Here is a 19,215-nt window from a genome sequence, read left to right on the forward strand (position 1 = left end):
TAATCCAGTCCAGAAGGCCTCATCCCCTAGCCAAGGCTCTCAGGGCCGGCTTTAGAAACGAAACAAGAAGAGGCACTTGGACCCTGGTTCCCAGAGTGGGAGAAAGGGGTGGGCACCCGGGCAGAGGGAGCCCTGGGGATTGGTAGCGGCTGTGGGCAGGGCGGGAGGCCCGGGGGCGGAGTCAACTTGTACATGTGAAAAACTCTGGCGGGGGCCGGGCATTTTCCTTCCTCCTCCTCCTCCTCCTCCTCCCTCCTCTTCCCCACCTTCCTCCACTCCCTCCCTTCCCCTCCCCTTCTACCTCCTCCTCGGCCAGCTCAGGTTGCAGCTTCTCTGGGGAACTGCTCACCTTTCCAGAGCAGGGGAAGCTGCCCCGTGCCCGGGCGGAGACCCCAGCAGGGCACAAGGCACGGCACCTAACCCCGCGGCACCCCGGCCGTCGCGGGAGGGAGCGGGCGCACTGCAGCCCCCAGGACACGCGCGGTGAGTCCCGCGGGCCGTGCGCCGGGGAGGAAGGGGAGGTCGGAGGAGGGGGCACCGCGGCGCCGGGTGTACGGAGCAAAGGTAAGCGGAACGGCTCTTAAAGGCGCAGTTTTGCTTTTGCCCTGGGGCGGGAGGTTGGAGGGAAATACCGGAGCGGCGAGAGGACAGCAGAGGATCACGAGGCGTGATCTGTGTGATACTGTGTTGTGTGTTGAGGGGTGGGGGGTACCCTGGAAAGACCACTCCTAAGTTCCAGGTGCTGGAGAGGGAGGGCTATTTTGCAGTCTAAGACCCTGCGCCCCCTCAGGGAGTCTCCATCTGGGATCACTTTGGCCCCTGGGCTCCTGTCTGAACCCTACAAAGCAAAGTTTTCCACCCAGTCCCGAACCAGGCGCTTTCTAAGCTCCCTTCATTCTGGGAAGGGCAAGGGGCAGGAGTCTCCAGACACCAGAGGACCCGAGAGTGTGGGGCCACATCGCCGCCTTGAAGAGCTTCCTGGGCTCTGGTGAACTTTCCAGAGCGGCAGGCAGCGGGTGGGAGGCCGGAGCCCTGGGAAGAACGTGGAAGGACACGTGAAGCCCTGCAGGTCCCAGTTCTGGGGCAGGCAGGGGTCTGGGGAATGCTGCCTCTTCTCTCATTCCACCCCGGAAGACCAAAGGGGCAGTGCCCCCTCCACCCCTCATCGGCAGGCGCCAGAGGGTTAATGCAGCAGTGGGAAAAGAGGCGGGGGCAGGGGAGAGGGGGGGAGTAGTGGGCGGTGACCTGTTGGGCTAAGGAGATGTGCCTTGAGGATTCTGCTGTAGTTGGGGGAGACCATCAGGAATCTGAAATCCAAAATCGGGTCTGGACTGGAGGCCTCTGTTTTCGCCCTGTTGGGGGCGGGGATTCCCTGAAGGTGTCTGCAGACCTTGTGCTGGGTGGGAGTTGGGCTACAGAGACAGCGAGGGGTTTTCTGTGCTGCAGGGTCAGCGCCCTCTTAGGCACCGCCTCTCTTCCTTCTCTCTGGGCACCTCCTGGCAGTCGGGGTGGGAGGATTGACACTGTGGGAGTGGGAGGCCCTGGAACCTCTTCTGCGCTGTCTGCTACTGTCTCCCCTTCCTCTCCACCCCAGCCCAGCCCTCAGCAGTTACCCAACTGTGGCCTGGGCCCTGTGACTCACTGACACCACCGGCTTGCCCCTCCTGTGTCAGCACCCGGTGAGCTTTGGCATGTTCGCGTGGCATTCCCCACCCGGGCATGGGCACGCGGCACATTCCTGGACACTGTCCTGAGAGGATGCCTGGAGCGCCTGGTGGACTGGCATGTCCTCAGAGATCCTCTGCCTTTAACCTGGCCTTGGGAGGGGCCTGAGAAAATGGTGCTGAGGGTGCTGAGGGTCGGTGGAGTACAGGGTGACACTGGCTCCAGGTCTGAGTTTGCATCCTGAAGGCGTTCCAGAGAGAGGGTCACCTTGCCACAGCAAAGCTACTATCTCGGGTTACCCTGTCCCAGCCACCTCCTGCGCAGCTGAGGAGCCTGTGGGGCTGATCTCCCCCACCCTTAATCTGGGGTATACCTGACCATTAGGTTCCCAGGACTCTCCCCACTGGGTCTCCAGGACTCTCCCCATACCCTGCCAGGAGAATGGAAGAAGCTCTCCACGCGTGCCAGAAGAAGTTCTTCCCAGACTTATCGTGTGCCAGAGGCAGAGTAGACAAGCCTTAGTGGCCACCATTTGTTGAATATCTACTGTGTGCCAAGCAGTGTGTCACAACTTTATGAAGTAGGTATTATTATCATCCCCATTTTACAGGTGAAGAAACTGAGTCTCTGAGACCAGCTTTTCCAAGGTCACACAGAGGTGGGATCCAGCCCACTTCCTTCTGACCCCAAGCCTCTGCTGTCAACCCCTGCCCCATTATGGGGAGGTTGCGGCCCACTCTGGGGTTCTCTGGTCTGCATCAGTCCTCGGGAGAAGGAAGAATGGGGGTGGTGCTCCAAGTATTGAGGCTCCCATCTGTCTGTCCTGCACTAGGCAGAGCCAGGCTTCTTCATGGGGCACAGGAGAGAAGGCACCAGATTGGAGGAGCAAGTAGGTTCTTGTTCTGAGATCTTGTGGGATCAGGCTGCCAGCCCTGCAAACCCCCACTCGGATCTAGAGGACATGGAGCTGCCTTTCAGGGTGCATTTGCTTCCTCTACAGACCCGGACTCTGTCCTCTGCCTACTTGGGCCGTCCTGCACTCAGGGGAATGCGTCCCACACTGTAGGGCAGAGCCCAGCTTGACTCTTCCCAGTTCCTACCCTAACCAAGCCTCTACTTTCTGGGATCACCCTGTTGGGACTTTTGTCCGGCATCTCCATCTACTTGTCCTCTGATTCCTTCTGTTCTTCTCTAACTGAGCTGGAGACCTAAAGGGGAGGGCAAACCTCTGGCCTTGGTGGAATCCAGCTCCAGCATATAGTAGCTATGTGACCTTCCCTTCACTAGCACACTCATGAACTTCTCCCAGCATCTGTTCCCTCATCTGTAAATGAGGATCATAACAGAGAGGGCTGTTATAAGATTTAAATGAAATAATGCACAGTGCCTGGCATGTAGCAGAGACTAAATAACCGGTAGCTATAGTGGTTGGTGGTGCTTGTTTGGCAAGGGAATTTCCTAGTGATTGTACCAGGGCTGGTCTAGAGACCAAGGTAGATTTTCCCAGCCCCATCATGCCAAGCTCTTAGTTAGACAGAATCTTTACTGCTCTTCTAGGTTAGGGAGGAGGGCTCTGTGTAAGAATGGTGGTGGTGGTAGGGCAATGGGTTGGATGGAAATCTTCCAGGAGCGGCCAGGAATCTGTGCTGTGGGGGCCCTACCTTCTAGCAGGTATGAATGAGACAGGCACTGGGAGCTGGAGAGGCAGCAGCCTCCTGCTCTGAGGGGCCTCTGGCAGCGCCTTCTTCCCCTGATGTAGGAGGACCCTCCCCTGGTACTTAATTAATTGCAGTCCCTCTTCTGCTCTGTTGTTCAAAGTGAGTGGCTAGCCTGGTTCCAGGTCCACCTGATTAGGGCACCTTTGTGAATAAGTCACATTTCTCTTCCTCAGCCCTGTGTCCCACCATAACCCCTTCCGTCCCCTTCCCTGGACTTTTCACCTTTGCTCTCCAGGCATTCCCTGCTGAGTGGGCACTTTCCCATATCCAGAGGGTGGGAGCAGACCAAGGTTAATCTTGTCCTGGCTCCCACAGCTGCTTATACACACACACGTGCATGCACATGCACACACAGGCTGGGCTCACAATAGCTCAGGCCGAGGGTCTGGGACCCAGGAACACTACAGAGCTGGTAGCTGGGCCTGGCTGGAGCTGGCCAGTGGATCAGCAGCAAGTCCGGAAGAGGAAAAGCCGTGGGCGCATCTCTGCCAGACCTCCTGTCTGAAAGAGAGCCCATCTGCTCCTAGAATCTCCACAGCTACATCTGCAGAGGAGGAGGGGTAGTGAGGCAAGTGTGAGGTTTGGTTTTAAACTAAAAAGGGAGGTGGGTGGATTGCTTGAGCCCAGGAGTTCGAAACCAGACTGGGCAACATGGCAAAACCCCACCCCTACAAAAAAATACAAAAATTAGCCAGGTGTGGTGGCACATGCCTGTAGTCCCAGCTACTCGGGAGGCTGAGAGGGGAGAATCGCTTGAGCCTAGGAGATTGAGGCTGCAGTGATCCATGACTGCATCACTGCATTCCAGACTGGGCAACAGAATGAGAACTTGTCACAAAAAAAAAAATTGAAAAGGGTCTTAGGCTGGGTGTGGTGCTCACACCTGTAATCCCAGCACTTTGGGAGGTCAAGGCAGGCAGATCACTTGAGGCCAGGAGTTCGAGACCAGCCTGGCCAACATGGTGAAACCCTGTTTCTCCTAAAAATACAACAATTAACTGGGCGTGGTGACATGTGCCTGTAATCCTAGCTACTCGGGAGACTGAGGTAGGAGGATTGCTTGAACCCAGGAGGTGGAGGTTGCAGTGAGCCAAGATCGCACCACTGCACTCCAGCCTGGGCCAAAAAACCAGAAAAACAAAAAAACAAAAAAAAACGGGTCTTGAAGCAAAGCTCCCTAACAGCATGAGTAACCTGGAGAGACTGGACAGCTTGCTCTGGGAGACATGGGCCAGAACTTTTGAAAGGACTATGATGAGATCCTCTTCCCTGAAACTCTTGATAATGATCCCACCCTCTGAGCGTCCCTACCCCCACCATTAAATAAAAGTCTTCCCTAGAAATGGTGGGGTCGCGGTAGACAAGATGACCCAATAATGGCTGGCTGATGTACTCATGATTATTTATATGTTGAGTGTATGTCTCCTGTCCACGATGGGTGGAGGCAGTTTATGGACTTTGGGGTCAGTTCAAATTCTACCTCCTCCACTCAGTAACTGGTTGCCTTAGGTTAAGTAATTTGCTCATCCAGGTTTCAGTTTCCTCTTTTATAAAATGGGAGGATAATACTATTATCTCATGTGCTTACGAGGACTCCAGTGATATAATGTCCGCCCAGTAGCTCTTTGCTTTGCCTGATGTCATTATCGAGGAGTGGTGGCAGAGTTAGTGGGCTACATTTGGTAGTTCTCAGTGCCTTTGGCCCACTTGATATTTTTTCTGAAGTCAGGGTCCCTGCAAACATCAGGACTCGGCCCCCAAATTGGGAAGATAACTCTATTCTTAAAATGTTTCTGGCCAGGTATGGAGGCTCACGCCTGTAATCCCAGAAATTTGGGAGGCCAAGGTGGGTGGATCACCTGAGGTCAGGAGTTCAAGACCAGCCTGGCCAACATGGTGAAACCCCATCTCTACTAAAAATACAAAAATTAGCCAGGCGTGGTGGCAGGCACCTGTAATCCCAGCTACTCCAGAGGCTGAGGCACGAGAATCGCTTGAACCAGGGGAGGCAGAGGTTGCAGTGAGCCAAGATTACACCACTGCGTTCCAGTCTGGGTGACAGAGCGAGACTTTGTCTCAAAAAAAAAAAAAAGTCTACCCTCCCTCACTCTGAGCACTGTTCCCCATCTTATCATTATTGAGGGAAATTCAGACAGAGCTCTGGAATGATTACTGCCCTCACGACTTGCTTCCCTAAAGAAGCCTGCCCTTTTCTGCCTGGGGAGTCTTCTCAGGAACCAGACCTTCTTCTCTTCTCTGGCCCCAGCCATCCAGCACCCCAGGATGTGGGGTGACCAGCCCAGGAGGGGACAGGGCTGTCCTTCCCACATGAAGCAGGTGGGCGGTAGGTGTTATGCTAGAGGGCATCACTCTTGACAGAAGCAGCGCTGGCTCCCAACTCTGCCTGCAGCATGGGATGAGCCCAGGAAAGGGGTCACAGAGCCCCTCCCTGATCTTGCCATGGAGCCCAGCTGGCAGCATCCTCTGCTGTGGCTGGGCTGGGCGCCGTGTTCTGTGTGGATGCCAAACCTGGCATGGCTCCTTCCCCAAGGAAGGTGGCCCTTGGGGAGGCTGTGACTTTCTTGGCTGTGGTACCCAGTAAAGAGAGTGCCATCTCTACGCAGACCCATGCAGTCCCTTCCAACCCTGTACAAAGTCAGAAGCCCACAGTGTGGTTCCAGCTCTGCCCCATCACTCTCAGTGGCCTCGGGCAGATCGCTCACCTTTCTGAGCCTTGCCTTCTTTGCCTGAAACAGGGCGCAGACCAGGGGATTTCCAAAGCCCCTTCGGAGGCTGCTGGTCTGAGTCTCCGACTTTTGCCAGTGCTGCTAATGAGGCGAGCTGTGTGCTGGGGCCCCAAGAGGGGCTCAGCCTCCTGTTCCTCCAAACTGTAGAGCCAGGGGCTTCCCCCAGCTGATATCTGGGTACCTGGTCCCTGCCGTGCTCAGATGGGCAAGGAAATCCTGGAATGCCTCAGCCCTGTCAACTAGGAGGAGAAGAAGTACCTCGCAGAGAAATGGATGCTGGATTCAAACACTACATAGGCACGGGATGCTCATGGCCAAGGGTTGGCAAACCATAGCTCTTGGCCAAGTCCTGCCTGTTTGTGTATGGCCCATGAGCTAAGAATGATTCTTACATTTTTAAGTGGTCGACAAAAAGTCAAAAGAAGAAAATAAAGTTTTGTGACCCTTAAAAATTTTATAAAATTCAAATGTTAGTGTTCATAGTAAAGTTTTACTGGTGCGAGGCCAAATTCATTCATTTCCATCTTGCCCATGGGTGCTTTTGTGCTACAAAAGCAGAGTTGCAGAGTTGCAACAGAGACTATGGCCCGCAAAGCCTAAAATAGTGGCTGTCTGGCCTCTTACAGAAAAGGTTTGCTGACCCCTGCTCAAGATAATCATAGCTCTCTCCAGACTTTGCACTAAACTGCTCCAGGATCTCAATCTAAAAGTACTTTCTTTTCATTTAAAAATAAGTGTTGCTCTTTTCTTCTTATGTAAGCAATAAGTGTTCATTATGGAAATATTAGAAGATGCAGATAAGCAAAAAGAAGACATTAAAATCACCCATTAATTCTACCACCCAGGAATAACTACTGCTGGTGTTTTGACTTACCGCTTTCTGGGTTATCAGTGTGCTGTGTTTATATGTGCATGCCTGTGACACATGTGTATATCCTGCATACATACAGCTTTTACAAACTGTACACATCTGTCCTCTTCACTTAAAAACACATCTCGGCCAGGTGTGGTGGCTCACACCTATAATCCTAGCACTTTGGGATGCCGAGACGGGCAGATTACCTGAGCTCAGGAGTTCGAGACCAGCCTGGGTAATATGGTGAAACCCCGTCTCTACTAAAATACAAAAAATTAGCTGGATGTGGTGTCATCCGCCTGTAGTCCCAGCTACTCGGGAAGCTGAGGCAGGAGAATTGCTTGAACCCAGAAGGCAGAAGTTGCAGTGAGCCAAGATCGCGCCACTGCACTCCAGCCTGGGTGATTCCGTCTCCAAAAGAAAACACATACACACACACACACACACACACACACACATCTCAAACTGAACCCTTGGGGGACACCCAGGCAGGGTGCCCAGCAGGCAGCTGGACCCAAGCATCTGGAGCTGAGGGGCTTGGTGGGGCCACGGCTACAGATCTGGAGTCATCAGCACGTGGGTGGTGGTTTCCACTTCGGGAGGCGATGAGGTCACCCAGGAAGCATGCCCAGAGGGGAAGAGCAAAGGGCCAAAGAGGGAATTGTGGGAGTGTTGACATTCAAGAGACAGGTAGAGGAAGTGAGTCCACCAGACCCAGGAGGAAGGAAGAAGCAGGAGGAGACCCAGGCTGCCAAGGGAGTGGAATCCGAGGCCCAGGGCCCAGGACAGTGCCTGGCGCTGAGCAGGTGCTTGTGAAATGAGTGAGTGACTTTGAGGGGGCTGAACCCTGGTGAGTGAGTGACACTGAAAAAGGACATTTAGAGAACAACTGAACAACTATGAGATGTTCAGAGGCCTGGAGGAGGCCATGCAGGCCAAGGAGGCCTCCTGGGCCCGGCCTGGTGGGAGGGAGACGCGGGGCAATCCAAGTGACCAGAAACTGGGAGCTGGTCAGAGGAGCCCAGTGGAGTTCTTGGCGGTGACATGAAGCTGCTTTTTAAAGCCAGTTTCTCAGATTGGAATGAGGAAGGTTGGAGATGACCAGCCAGGGGTTCCTGTCAGAATGTGGGCACTGGGTGGCGTGGGCCAGCCTGGTGGGGGTGGAGTATAAATAGGAATACGGTTTAGAGATGCTGGGAAATCCTCCCCCTTCCCTCCCTCCTCATGAGACTGAGAGGTCCCCAGGGATGCCAGGCTCAAAGGCCCCTGCAGCTCTGTTGCCAAAGTTGGGCATGGAGAGAAACCCAGAGACATGACTGAAGGTCCCATGACAGGCCAGCAGGAGAGCTGGATGCGGGATGTCTGGCTGAGAGAGGGCTACTGGGTGGGTGGATTTGACACTCTTCATTTCTTCTCCGATTTATTGTATAAAAGATGGTAGGCGTCAGTTTCTGTGCCAGAGCAAGTGGAGAGGAAACAGAAGCTGTTTCCTCTGGGATTTAAGGAAGACCTAAGGAAAGGTTCCAGACTTTGGGATCTCAAAAACACAAGACAGTTGGGGAAGGACCTTCCTCAAGGGTCTTTAAAGAGGGCTGCTAAAAGGAGCAGAGAGGGCTCCTCTGGCTGGGAGAGTAAGGCGGGCTTTCTCTGGAGGCAGGAGGATGTGGGAGATGGAGGCCAGGCCTATCCTGGCCCCTTGCCCCTTCTCTAGTCTCTGATCTGGGATGTCTGTACGCCCAGGACCAGAACTGACAGAAGGGCTCCTTGTCCCATCTTATCACTTGGACATCCTGAGCCTCCTCAGAGAGTGCAGACCAGCTTTAGCTGGGCCCCCAAAAAGGGTCAAAAGGAAAATACCAGAAGATGCAATATACCTCTATTCCTTGAGCCTCAGGAAGCCAGACAGCAGCAGGGTGGACATCAGTAGGACTGAAATGGAGCCACACAGAGGGGCTAGACGCGAGGTCGTGTGGGGTCAGGAAGGGTCATCTGTAGGAGTCAAGGCCAACATCTGAGCCTGAGTAGTGCACCTGCCCTGCAAGGCTCTGAGAATCTTCCCTGAGTGACAGAGCCAGGAAGAGGGCCACAGGCCCCTCCAAACCCCATCCCCACAGCTCTGGAGGCCCTAGCTCAATGCATGTTGCAGGAGGAACTTCTCATTCGGGTTTTTCTCATTCCAGTCCACTCCTCAATGTAGGATGGCGCCTCCAGCCCCAAAACCTCCACAGACCTCACTGGGGGAGTAATTGCTGGGCAGGACACTGCTCCCACTGCCCCAGCCCATCTCCCACTGCTGTCGGGCCACATGCTGGCTAGAGGAGGAGGGTCAGGTTTCAGCTGAGGCCTAGAGTCCAGCTTTCATGTATCATTTGCTAGTCATTTGAGGGCTCACTCTGTCTTGGGCCTTGGGTCAGGCTCTGGGGGTGCAGTGACGAGTCACGCCACAGTGCTTGCCCTTAAAAAGCTCACAGGCAAACTAAGGAAATGACAAGTAAACAGTTATAGGACAGGGAGCCAAGTGCCCTGTCTTGGGACGTCAGAAAGCTGTGGGAACACAGAATAGGGACCATCACCTGGCTGGGGACAGTGGAGTTTCAGGCTAGAGGAGATGCAGAGGTCCCCATGGCAGGATGAGTAGCACGTTGTTGGTCTGTCCCTAGTCCCCCCTCCATCTGCTTGGGTACCAATCCCTGTATTCCTGTTCCCTCTGAGACCCAAGAGAACTGAGGAGGAAGCATGTCCTGGGGCGTCTGGGGCTGCGTGATTAGACAGTCTAGGCTTGCTCTAGTGTGGCCAGAAAGAGGACAGGGCCAGGCCCACCCCGTTCATGCTCAAGTCCCAACTAGGACAGGAGCTGGCCTGATGAGAAGATACATCTAGAAACAGGTCCCTGGCCTGCCTGAAAGTGGAAGGAAAGGCACCAACATTTATTGCACGTGGCAGTGTGTCCTGGATCTTAAAGGTGACTAAGATACGGTCTTTGTCCTTGAGGGATCTCATGTGTCTATCTCTGTAGAGGAAAGAGGTTTAAACAAGTCATCATGAAACAGTGGCTCGATGGCCTCATTCAGTCACTTGTCCATGCGTTCCACAAATGCTGAGTACCTGGTGGGCTCCTTACTCTGTGTAAGGCACCAGGGAAGCAAAAATGTTAAGGCCCTGTTCTTGTCCTGAAGGATCTCACAGTGTAGTTATGAGTGTGTGCTGGCTGCTCTGGAAGGGACAAGGAGGAAGGATCTCACTCTACCTAGAGGAAGAAGGTGTGGTCACGCACAGCCTCCCAGGGGAAGTGACCCGTGAGTTGAGTTTGGGAGTGGTTTTACCGAGGGGAAAATTGAGGAAGGGCATCCCAGGCCAAATGATTGCAAAGCCGTGGGGTGTGAGTGGAGTTTGCTCTGGGAATGCCAGGTACATCTGATAAAACCAGACCCTTTGGGGAGGGGTGACAGCTGAGACTCAAGAAGACAGGGATCCAAATACAAAGGCCTGGTCTGCCAGCCCCTGGAGTTTGGACTTTTTCCTGAAGGCAGTGTTAGCTTTGAAGGATTTTTTTTTTTTTTTTTTTTTTTTTGAGATAGAGTCTCGCTGCAACACCCAGGCTGGAGTGCAGTAGTGCCATCTCAGCTCACTGCAAACTCTGCCTTCTGGGTTCAAGCAATACTCCTGCCTCAGCCTCCCAAGTAGCTGGGATTACAGGCGTGCACCTCCATGCCCAGCTGATTTTTGTATTTTTAGTAGAGACAGGGTTTCACTATATTGGCCAGGTTGGTCTTGAACTCCCTACCTCAGGTGATCTGCCCGCCTCGACCTCCCAAAGTGCTGGGATTACAGGCGTGAGCCACCACCCCAGCTGCTTTGAAGGATTTTTTTTTTTTGAGACGGAGTCTCACTCTGTTGCCCAGGCTGGAGTGCAGTGGCGTGATCTCAGCTCACTGCAAGCTCCGCCTCCCGGGTTCACGCCATTCTCCTGCCTCAGCTTTCTGAGTAGCTGGGACTACAGGTGCCTGCCACGTCGCCCGGCTAGTTTTTTGTATTTTTTAATAGAGACGGGGTTTCACCGTGTTAGCCAGGATGGTCTCGATCTCCTGACCTCATGATCCTCCAGTCTCGACCTCCCAAAGTGCTGGGATTACAGACTTGAGCCACCGCGCCCGGCGAAGGATTTTAAATGGGCAAACGACACCATCAGAAAGCAGTTGAAAAAGTTAAGTCTAGGATGCTTATGGCGGTTGGATTGGAGGCCAAGTATTATTCTCAGTTAGCAGCAAGGAAACTGAGGCATAGGGTGTCTTCCCAGGTCACAGCTACTAAGTGGGGTTTCTTCCATGACCCCAAACTGCAGAGAATTTTGGAGAGCAGGGCTAGACACCCTGTGTTCCTCACTGCAGGACATTTCTGGTTGGAGTGAGACTTTAGGAGACAACGGTGCATTTGTCTGGAGCAGAGGTGACCCTGATCCCCACTTTGCCTCCTGAGCAGACATCCGACAGGTTTGCCCAAATTGCTCCCGGAAGGCCTTCCCCGCCTACTTCCTGCATTCCAAACAGAGGCTGTGGGAATCCTCCTGGAGCTCTGGGACTGTCCAGAGCATCTGTTCATTGGCAGGGTGACTGCAGGCCTGGCTATGCTCATTTCTGACCACACTGAAGATTTCAGGCCTGCAGCCTCTCTCATCTAGGCTGGGGCAGGGCAAGGTTGTGAGGAGGCCCCAAGGCTTCTGCTGCTGATGCCACCACAGCTGCAGGCACCTAAGCGGTGACTGGCTTCCCCTGAGGTTTGTCCCAGGCTCTTGGAGACTAAGGCCTCCAGCTGTGCAGAACAGGGTCAGCTGGAGGATGAAGGAAGAGATGGTATCTGCAGGCTCCCAGCAGGCACAGTTCTCCCTGGGAGGAGGGAATGTCTCTGAGGTCCTAGCTCATGACGACTGCAAACTTGGTCAGCCATGGCCTCTACTTATTTGAAATTCACCCAAAGCCCAAAGTGGCTGAGTGACCGAGGCGGGGGCAGGGACTGGGAGACAGGGTGTCATAGGGATCCTGGCTGGTGGTCAGCCTTCGTGACTGAGGGGCAGACCCTATGGGCTTCAGATAGTGGGCAGCCGCAAGTTACATCCCCCAACCCCTGCCCCCGGGCCCACAGAGACCAAGATTGAAAAGAAAAGCAAACAAAACAAAAAGAGGGACTTGGGGATGCATCTAACATGTGCCTGGAACACAGCAGATGCTCCATATGTGCCTGTAAAGCAGACATGTGCCTGCTGTATGCCACCAGCACCAGGCATAGAGACCAATGTGCTCCAGGTGAGGGAGACAGGTGAAAAGTCATGCCCCATTGAAGGAGGGGCACCTGGTGGTCCTGGGGGTGTGGGGTGAGTTCCGGGAAGCTCCTGAAGGCCCCATGGACTTATACAGCATGCAGGGGACAACGAGGAGGGGCAAAGCCAGAGAGGAAGGGGCCCCAGATCTTGAAGGGCCTTTAGGTGCAGGCTGGGGAATCGGGGCTTTGTTCAAGAGGAGGGCAAAGAGGCATCTTGAAGGGGTTTGCTGGGAGGAGACTCCAGTCCTGGCCCCAGGAGCTTAAGAAGTGAAGCTGGCTTTCCCGCTCTCCAGTGTACAGCATCCCAGATTCCCAGGATGCTCCATCAACCTCCTTCTCCACCTCCATGGTCTCTAGGTCAAGGTCTCTCAGGGGTCTGGCCCCAGGGCAGGTGTTAGGTCTGGGGCCTGGGACAGGTTGTCCCAGCTGTCAGTGGGCTGGGAATCTGCCCTGTCTGGACACTGGGGCCCTGGGGCTGGCCGGGCCTGCTCTGTGGAGCTTTCTTTCCTCCTAAGATAGAAGATGGAGATTGTCTGCCAGGAGCCAGGGTTCCCTGCCTTGCACGGGCCCCACCCTGAGTGGCCCTGCAGTTGTCTAAGGAGGGGGGACCCTGCCTCCCTGGCCCTTCTCCCCCTCACATCTGCCAAGAGATGATCCTGCTCCCTGTCTCCTGGCCCTCTTCTATCCTGGAATCCGAAAGCACTTTTCAATAAGGAAGTCTGCGTGGATGTTTGATGAAGTTTATATGAGGACTCTTTTTGTCTGGGCAGGAACTTGAGAGACGAGAGCCAAGCTTTGCTGGACATCTTCCCTGTGCCAGCGGTGTGTTGTGTTGGCTCACCCAGCATGTCCACTCAGATACCACTGGACATTGAAAATGTCACCTGCTCAACATCCAACTCGTGGTCTTCCCACTGAAACCACTACTCCCAGAATGCCTTGTCTCCTCCAGTGACTGTTCCATCCCTCCACTCCGGCTGCTTGGCCAAAACCCTGCAGAGTCATGCTTGACTCTTTTCTCACCCACAACATGCAATCCATCTGCAAAGCTCTTTGGCTCCACCTTCAAAACATAGCCTGAATCCAGCCACTTCTCACCACCTCCGCTGCTCCACACTGGTCCCAGCCACCACCAAGCTCTCTCCCCTGGGCCTCAGCAGCAGCCTCCTGCCCGGGCTCCCTGCTCTCCCATTGCTCCCCTTGTCTGTTCTCAACACAGCAGCCTGTTAAAGCCTCAGTGAGAACATGTCAGTCATCTGATCAAGCCCTCCTTACCCCTCGAGGCCCAACACAGCTGCTCCGCGCTCCCATCCAGCATCCTCTCCAGCCACATCATCATCCTGCAGTGAACCAGACTCACTTCTGCCTCAGGACCTTTGCCCCTGCTGTTCCCTGGCTGACCTGCTACTCCCAGACCCTGCAAGACTGACCCCCTCACCTTATACCTACTCTGGATTTCTCCTGAGATGTCACCTGCTTCTCGGGGAGGCCTTCCTGACCACCCTGCTTAAACTTGCAACTGCACTTCCCACACCTTCCCTCTTTCCTGCATGAATTCCCATCATTGCACTTGTCACCATCCATCATACTGTGTATTCATTCTGTGTATTGTCTGCACCTCCCTGCCCCTGTTGGAAGGTATTAGGAAAGGAATTAATATCTGTTTCATTCATCTGTGATTCTCAGGGTCTGCAACAGTGCCTGGCATGCAGCAGGTGTTCAATGATTGTTGAATGAATGATTGGAGCCAGGAGTGAGAGGGGTTTTATAACGTTATTGCGATTCCACAGCCCGCTAGTGGTAGCAGCAGAGTTTGGGTTTGTTTGGCATGCAATTCAGAGTGGGAGAAAACAGTCAAGCCTAGGCCACAGGGAAGGGGCAAGGGCAGGGAGGGCTCCAGGCAGGAGAAGAAAGGAGCAATATGGTCACGTTTGTGCACTTCGCAACAACCAGGAAACTGCTGCATGATCTCGAGCAAGTCATTTCCCTTCTTGGAGCCTCAGCATCTTCACTGGGCAAGGGATGGGGATGGAGGGTGTGTGAGCATCTTCCCCTGCTAACATTCTGGGAGGCCAGCCCTGCTCACTGGGTGCACAGTGGCCTCTGGCAAGTGCTGGCTTTCCTCCCAGCCTGGCTCCTCCTTCCTCCTTCTGTGCCACTCATGGCTTTGGCACCAGCAGGAACTTCTGGGCCGGCTGCTGTGTCCCTGGAAGGAAGCAACTGGAGCGGGCTGAGAGCTTTATGACTTACCTGGGCAGGGAGGTGGGAGGGGAGGCTGGCTGGGGTCTGCCTGCCCACCCTGCAGCTCCTCAGTGGGACTCTGCTCCTTCAACTTCCCCCACCCCCCACTGCCAGGCCAGCATCCCTGGATGCCCATTGCCCTCTTCCCCTGGCACCAGTTGCACGGGGACAGCCCCAGATGGCTCCTTGGCCTGAGGACAAAGGCTGTGCTGTGCCTGGCCCTGGGCTGGCCTCAGGCTGGTCATACTGAGTCCTTCTGTCCCCACTTGGGGGTGAGGGGCAGACAGCACTAAGGTGACAGGCCTTTTTCCTGTCTCCCTTCCCCCTCAACCCCCAAATCTGAGGAGCTGACTCTCCCAAGGGAAAAATGACAGAGGCATCTTGTGTCTTGACCTAGGGAACAACAGACTATTCACTGCCCAGTCTGCCCTGTCACACCCAAGACCCTGCTGGGTTCAATGCCCCGATTGTCCCCAGCAGAGAGAGACATCCACTCTGCTGTGGTCACCACCCCCACCGCCTGCTCCCCTGTCACCATCAGGAAGTCCATCCTACATCTGACCTCCATCCCTCCATCAGAAAGTCCATCCTACATCTGACCTCCATCCCTCCATCAGGAAGTCCATCCTACATCTGACCCCCATCCCTCCTGCTACTGACAGACACTTCCTCTCGGGCTCCTCTCCTGTGGGTGGAGAACAGCTGTTCTGCATCGCCTGCACTGCTTGGCCCCACATTCTTGCTCCACTCAGCTGCCTCTGGCCTCACCCTCCCTCCGTCTCCCTGCGTTCACCCCACCCCAGGCACAGGCTGGTGTCTCCTTGCTCCTCACTGAACCTTGGGGAGAGCAGGTGTGACTCAGGGCTGAATCTCCTTTGTCTTGCAGAAATGGGGGGCCTCCTTCCCGGAGGCTTTTAATGAGCTCCCCTCCCCTCAGCCTACAATCGAGAGCAAGGGTGTGAGATTTATGGCTGCTACTTGTAGATTCCTGAGCTGCAAATCCAACAGGCCATCCCATAAATCCCAGACTGCAGGACAGTTTTATGGGGAAGCCCTGTTTTTAGAAAGGGGTGTGGCTGGTCTCCCTCCTGGCAGAGCTCAGACCCCAGGGAGCCAAGTGCCCGCCTCTCCCCACCCCCAGAGAACAACCATGACAAAGCACGGGGACATCGGTTGGTGCCGTGCAGATGCGCCGGCTTCCAGGACAGAGAGACTTTCTCTCCTGTGGGGGGCCTCCTGCTCTGAAGATCCCCTGCCTCAGCACAGGAGGGTAGTCTGGAAGCCTGGGCAGATAACTGTCCCTGACCTGGACCTTAGATGTTTCCTGGTCACGGCTCCAGGTGTACATCATTGGAGATGTTTTTTCAAATGCATTTTCCCAGACACCATTCTCAGAACCTCAGTTCCAGAATCTCAGGGTAAGACCTAGGAATCTGAATTTTTTTACAATGCTCCCTGGTGATTCTAATGCTCAGCTGTCTTTGAAAATAGTTGGCTGAGTGCAGTGGCTCATGCCTGTAATCCCAGCATTTTGGGAGGTCGAGGCAGGCAGATCACTTGAGGTCAGGAGTTCGAGACCAGCCTAGCCAACATGGTGAAACCCTGTCTCTACTGAAAACACAAAAATTAGCTGGGTGTGGTGGTGCAGGCCTGTAATCCCAGCTACTCGGGAGGCTGAGGCATGATAATTGCCTGAGCCCGGAAGGTTGCAGTGAGCCAAGATCACACCACTGCACTCCAGCTTGGGTGACAGTGAGACTCCATCTCAAAAAAAAAAAAAAAAAAAGAAAGAAAGAAAAAAAGAAAATAATTGATCTGTAAAGGGGGCCATCTCCACTCTCCTATCTTACTTGGAAATGGGAGTCACCAGGTAGGAGTGTCTGGGTCCTCTTGTCACTGGGACCCATACCTCCTGCCACCATCACGAAGCCTCCAGTGGCCTGGATGCTATACACAAGTGTGAGGCTTGGTGGCTGCCCTCTGGAAGCTTCCTGTCTGCAAGAGTCCTGCAGACAGCAGACCTGAGACATTGCACAGAGCCATGGAGGAGCAGCTGAAGATGACTGACAGGAAGGAGTTTAGGGATGGGGAATCAGGAAAGTCCAAGGCTGGTGGGCTTTGCCAAGGAAGCCAAAGAGGAAGCACTTTCAGCTACCTTCTCATCAAAGGAGGCATCACCAGCCCCTGAGTTCCTTGAGAATAGGGACCACCCTTTACTTGCCTCTGAAACCCTCATGCCTGGCACAATGCTGGCGCATATTAGGTGTTCAGTTTTTTTTTTTTGTTTGTTTGTTTTTTGAGACAGAGTCTTGCTCTGTCACCCAGGCTGGAGTGCAATGGCGCAATCTCCACTCACTGCAACCTCCACCTCCAGGGTTCAAGCGATTCTCCTGCCTCAGTCTCCCAAGTAACTGGGATCACAGGCATGTGCCACCACGCCCCACTAATTTTTTTTGTATTTTTAGTAGAGACAGGATTTCGCCATGTTTGGCCAGGCTGGTCTCGAACTCCTGACCTCAAGTGATCCACCTGCCTCAGCCTCCCAAAGTGCTGGGATTATAGGCGTGAGCCACCATGCCCGGCCAGTTTGTTTATTGAGTGGAACTGAGTGAGACTTCAGGGCCCACTGACAGAGATGGACCTTCCTAGCACTGCAAACACGAGGCCTCCACTCTGAGAGGTGCCAGCCTGCTGAAGGAATGAAGGAGAGCCTGTTCATACCCAGCCATGAATCTCGGCTGGGATCAGGGTGGCTGGAGGGCCACCACTGAGCTGTGTTTGGGGGCAGCCAGGAGCATGCGCTGCCAGACAGAGGACCCTTTGCAGGCTGGCTGAGGACAGAAGGATGTGATCATTAAGCAAAGCCAACATGTTACTGATCCATAATCCCTTAAACCAGGAGGATTCGGGAAAGGCCTGGTCGCCTTGGCAACCAGGTGCTGGCCAGTGGCAGGGCTGAGAGCATCCTCCAGGAGTGGGCTGTGCCTGATGCATGGGTAACAGCTGGGAGCGGGTGCAGCGCAGCCCATCATAGGGCTCACCCCGTGGTGCCTTCTTGCTGGCATGGGCAGAAGCCCTTGTGAGGCCTCAAGGGCAATGTGTGCAGAGCAGGATGACGGGGGGCTGCACTGAGCATGTAGGAAACCATGAAGGGAAGTGGAGGGGAGGTGGGACAGTGCTGCTCTGGGTTTTCAGGGCAGGAGGGAGAAAGGAGGGTCTGCAGGAAAAAGCAGTTGCATGGGTCTCATTGGGTGGCCAGCAGGGCATCCTCTATGGGGGTGTCTCTGCCAAGAGGATAGAGCTGCAAGTCTAAGAGGGACAGGCATCAGCTCCCCTCCCTGCCTCTCTGTCCTGAGGGAGAGGAGGGTAGCCCCCCTCCCCCAGCCCTGTGCTCCTCCCCTAAGACCAGAGGGCACGAGGAGCTGGAGAGCCTGAAGAAGAAAGCTTTCATGGTTGGGGACAGGGCCGTGGGGGTGGGCAGAAAGCTCACACTGCTCCTGCATGGTGTTCTCAGTAGGGGATACCTGCCTGCCTGGAGGGCTCTGGCCTGGGAAGAGGCCAGCAGAGATCAGGCCTCATCTTCCCTAGGGCTCGACTGTATTTCTGGCAAGCCTCTGTGTTTGCCCTGAGACCTTCCACTGTTCTTGACCTCCCATATTTCAGCTGGAGAGGAGATGCAGCTGGCCAGCTCTGATGCACTCTTCCCCTCCCTCCTCCTTTTCCCCTCTTGCCTCCTGGGGCGTGCCAGAGCAGGGACCTTCATGTGTCAGTATCAGAGGTGAAATGAGGTTTGGACCCAATCATGTCCCAAGGGTGTTGGCCAAGCTGACATTCAGTTTATGGGCCTTGGTCAGTAAGATTTACTGGCCGTTGACACATTCAAGCCCTTGGACACAAGTTAGTAAATTTCTCCTGGCCCAATGACTGCCCGGTTCTGGCACCCTCCCTGCCACCCCAGCCCTTCCCCCAGAACTCTCTAGACCTCTAGCAGCTAAAGGGCTCAGGTCTGGGGGGCCTTCAGGATCCTCTTTGCACATCATGCCTGCTATTATGACCAGTACTTTGCTGGACTAAGTGGTCCATAGAGAACTGCACGGGGTGTGGCCGGGTGGGTTGTTGGCGGGAGATGGGGGCAGTGCTGAGAGTTGCTGAGAGGAAGAGGGTAACTGGGAAGAAGAGGGTGAACACCCACTCTCAGGGGGGTCAAACTTTGGAGAAGACACAACCCTGGCTCCCAGTGATGGTGGCATACAGGTCGACAGAACTTGATGGAAAGAGACAGCTGAATTCCCAGTTGGTGGAGACCCAGACTGGTATGCCTTGTTCATTTCACCTGCTCTTCTCACACCTCCCATCTCAGGACCTGGCTGCCCGGTCCCTCATGATCATGAACAAGATGAAGAACTTTAAGCGCCGTTTCTCCCTGTCAGTGCCCCGCACTGAGACCATCGAAGAATCCTTGGCTGAATTCACAGAGCAATTCAACCAGCTCCACAACCGGCGGAACGAGGGTGAGAGGTCTGGGTCCACCCAGCACCTCTCCCACTTACCAGACACTCCCCAGGCACCTCCTTCCCCTCCCTGCCCACCCCCTCCCCACTGGCCTTAGGAGAGGAGCACAGGGCTGGGGGAGGGGGGGCTACCCTCCTCTCCCTCAGGGCAGAGAGGCAGG

At 54.7% G+C, this 19,215-nt stretch overlaps 1 protein-coding gene across 4 annotated transcripts in view; it reads left to right on the top strand.

Moving 5' to 3' along the window:
- Positions 1–225: 225 nt before the first annotated feature.
- The window catches only part of LOC105484819 (cyclin dependent kinase 18), a 30,898-nt gene continuing 11,908 nt past the window's right edge, over positions 226–19,215 (top strand). Inside the window, exons 1-2 of one of the 4 annotated variants that reach the window (XM_024793780.2) lie at positions 226–483; positions 18,904–19,054. Coding sequence is in view for 2 of the 4 variants with exons in the window: in XM_011746831.3 (XP_011745133.2) it covers positions 18,670–19,054 (385 nt within the window). In the remaining 2 variants the exon portion in view is untranslated. Of the gene's footprint in view, positions 484–16,376; positions 19,055–19,215 lie in introns of those variants that run through there. The other 3 variants (XM_024793781.2, XM_011746831.3, XM_011746832.3) reach the window with 3 other exon arrangements.

The sequence above is a fragment of the Macaca nemestrina genome, chromosome 1 (genome assembly GCF_043159975.1).
Source record: "Macaca nemestrina isolate mMacNem1 chromosome 1, mMacNem.hap1, whole genome shotgun sequence".
Classification (NCBI taxonomy): domain Eukaryota; kingdom Metazoa; phylum Chordata; class Mammalia; order Primates; family Cercopithecidae; genus Macaca; species Macaca nemestrina.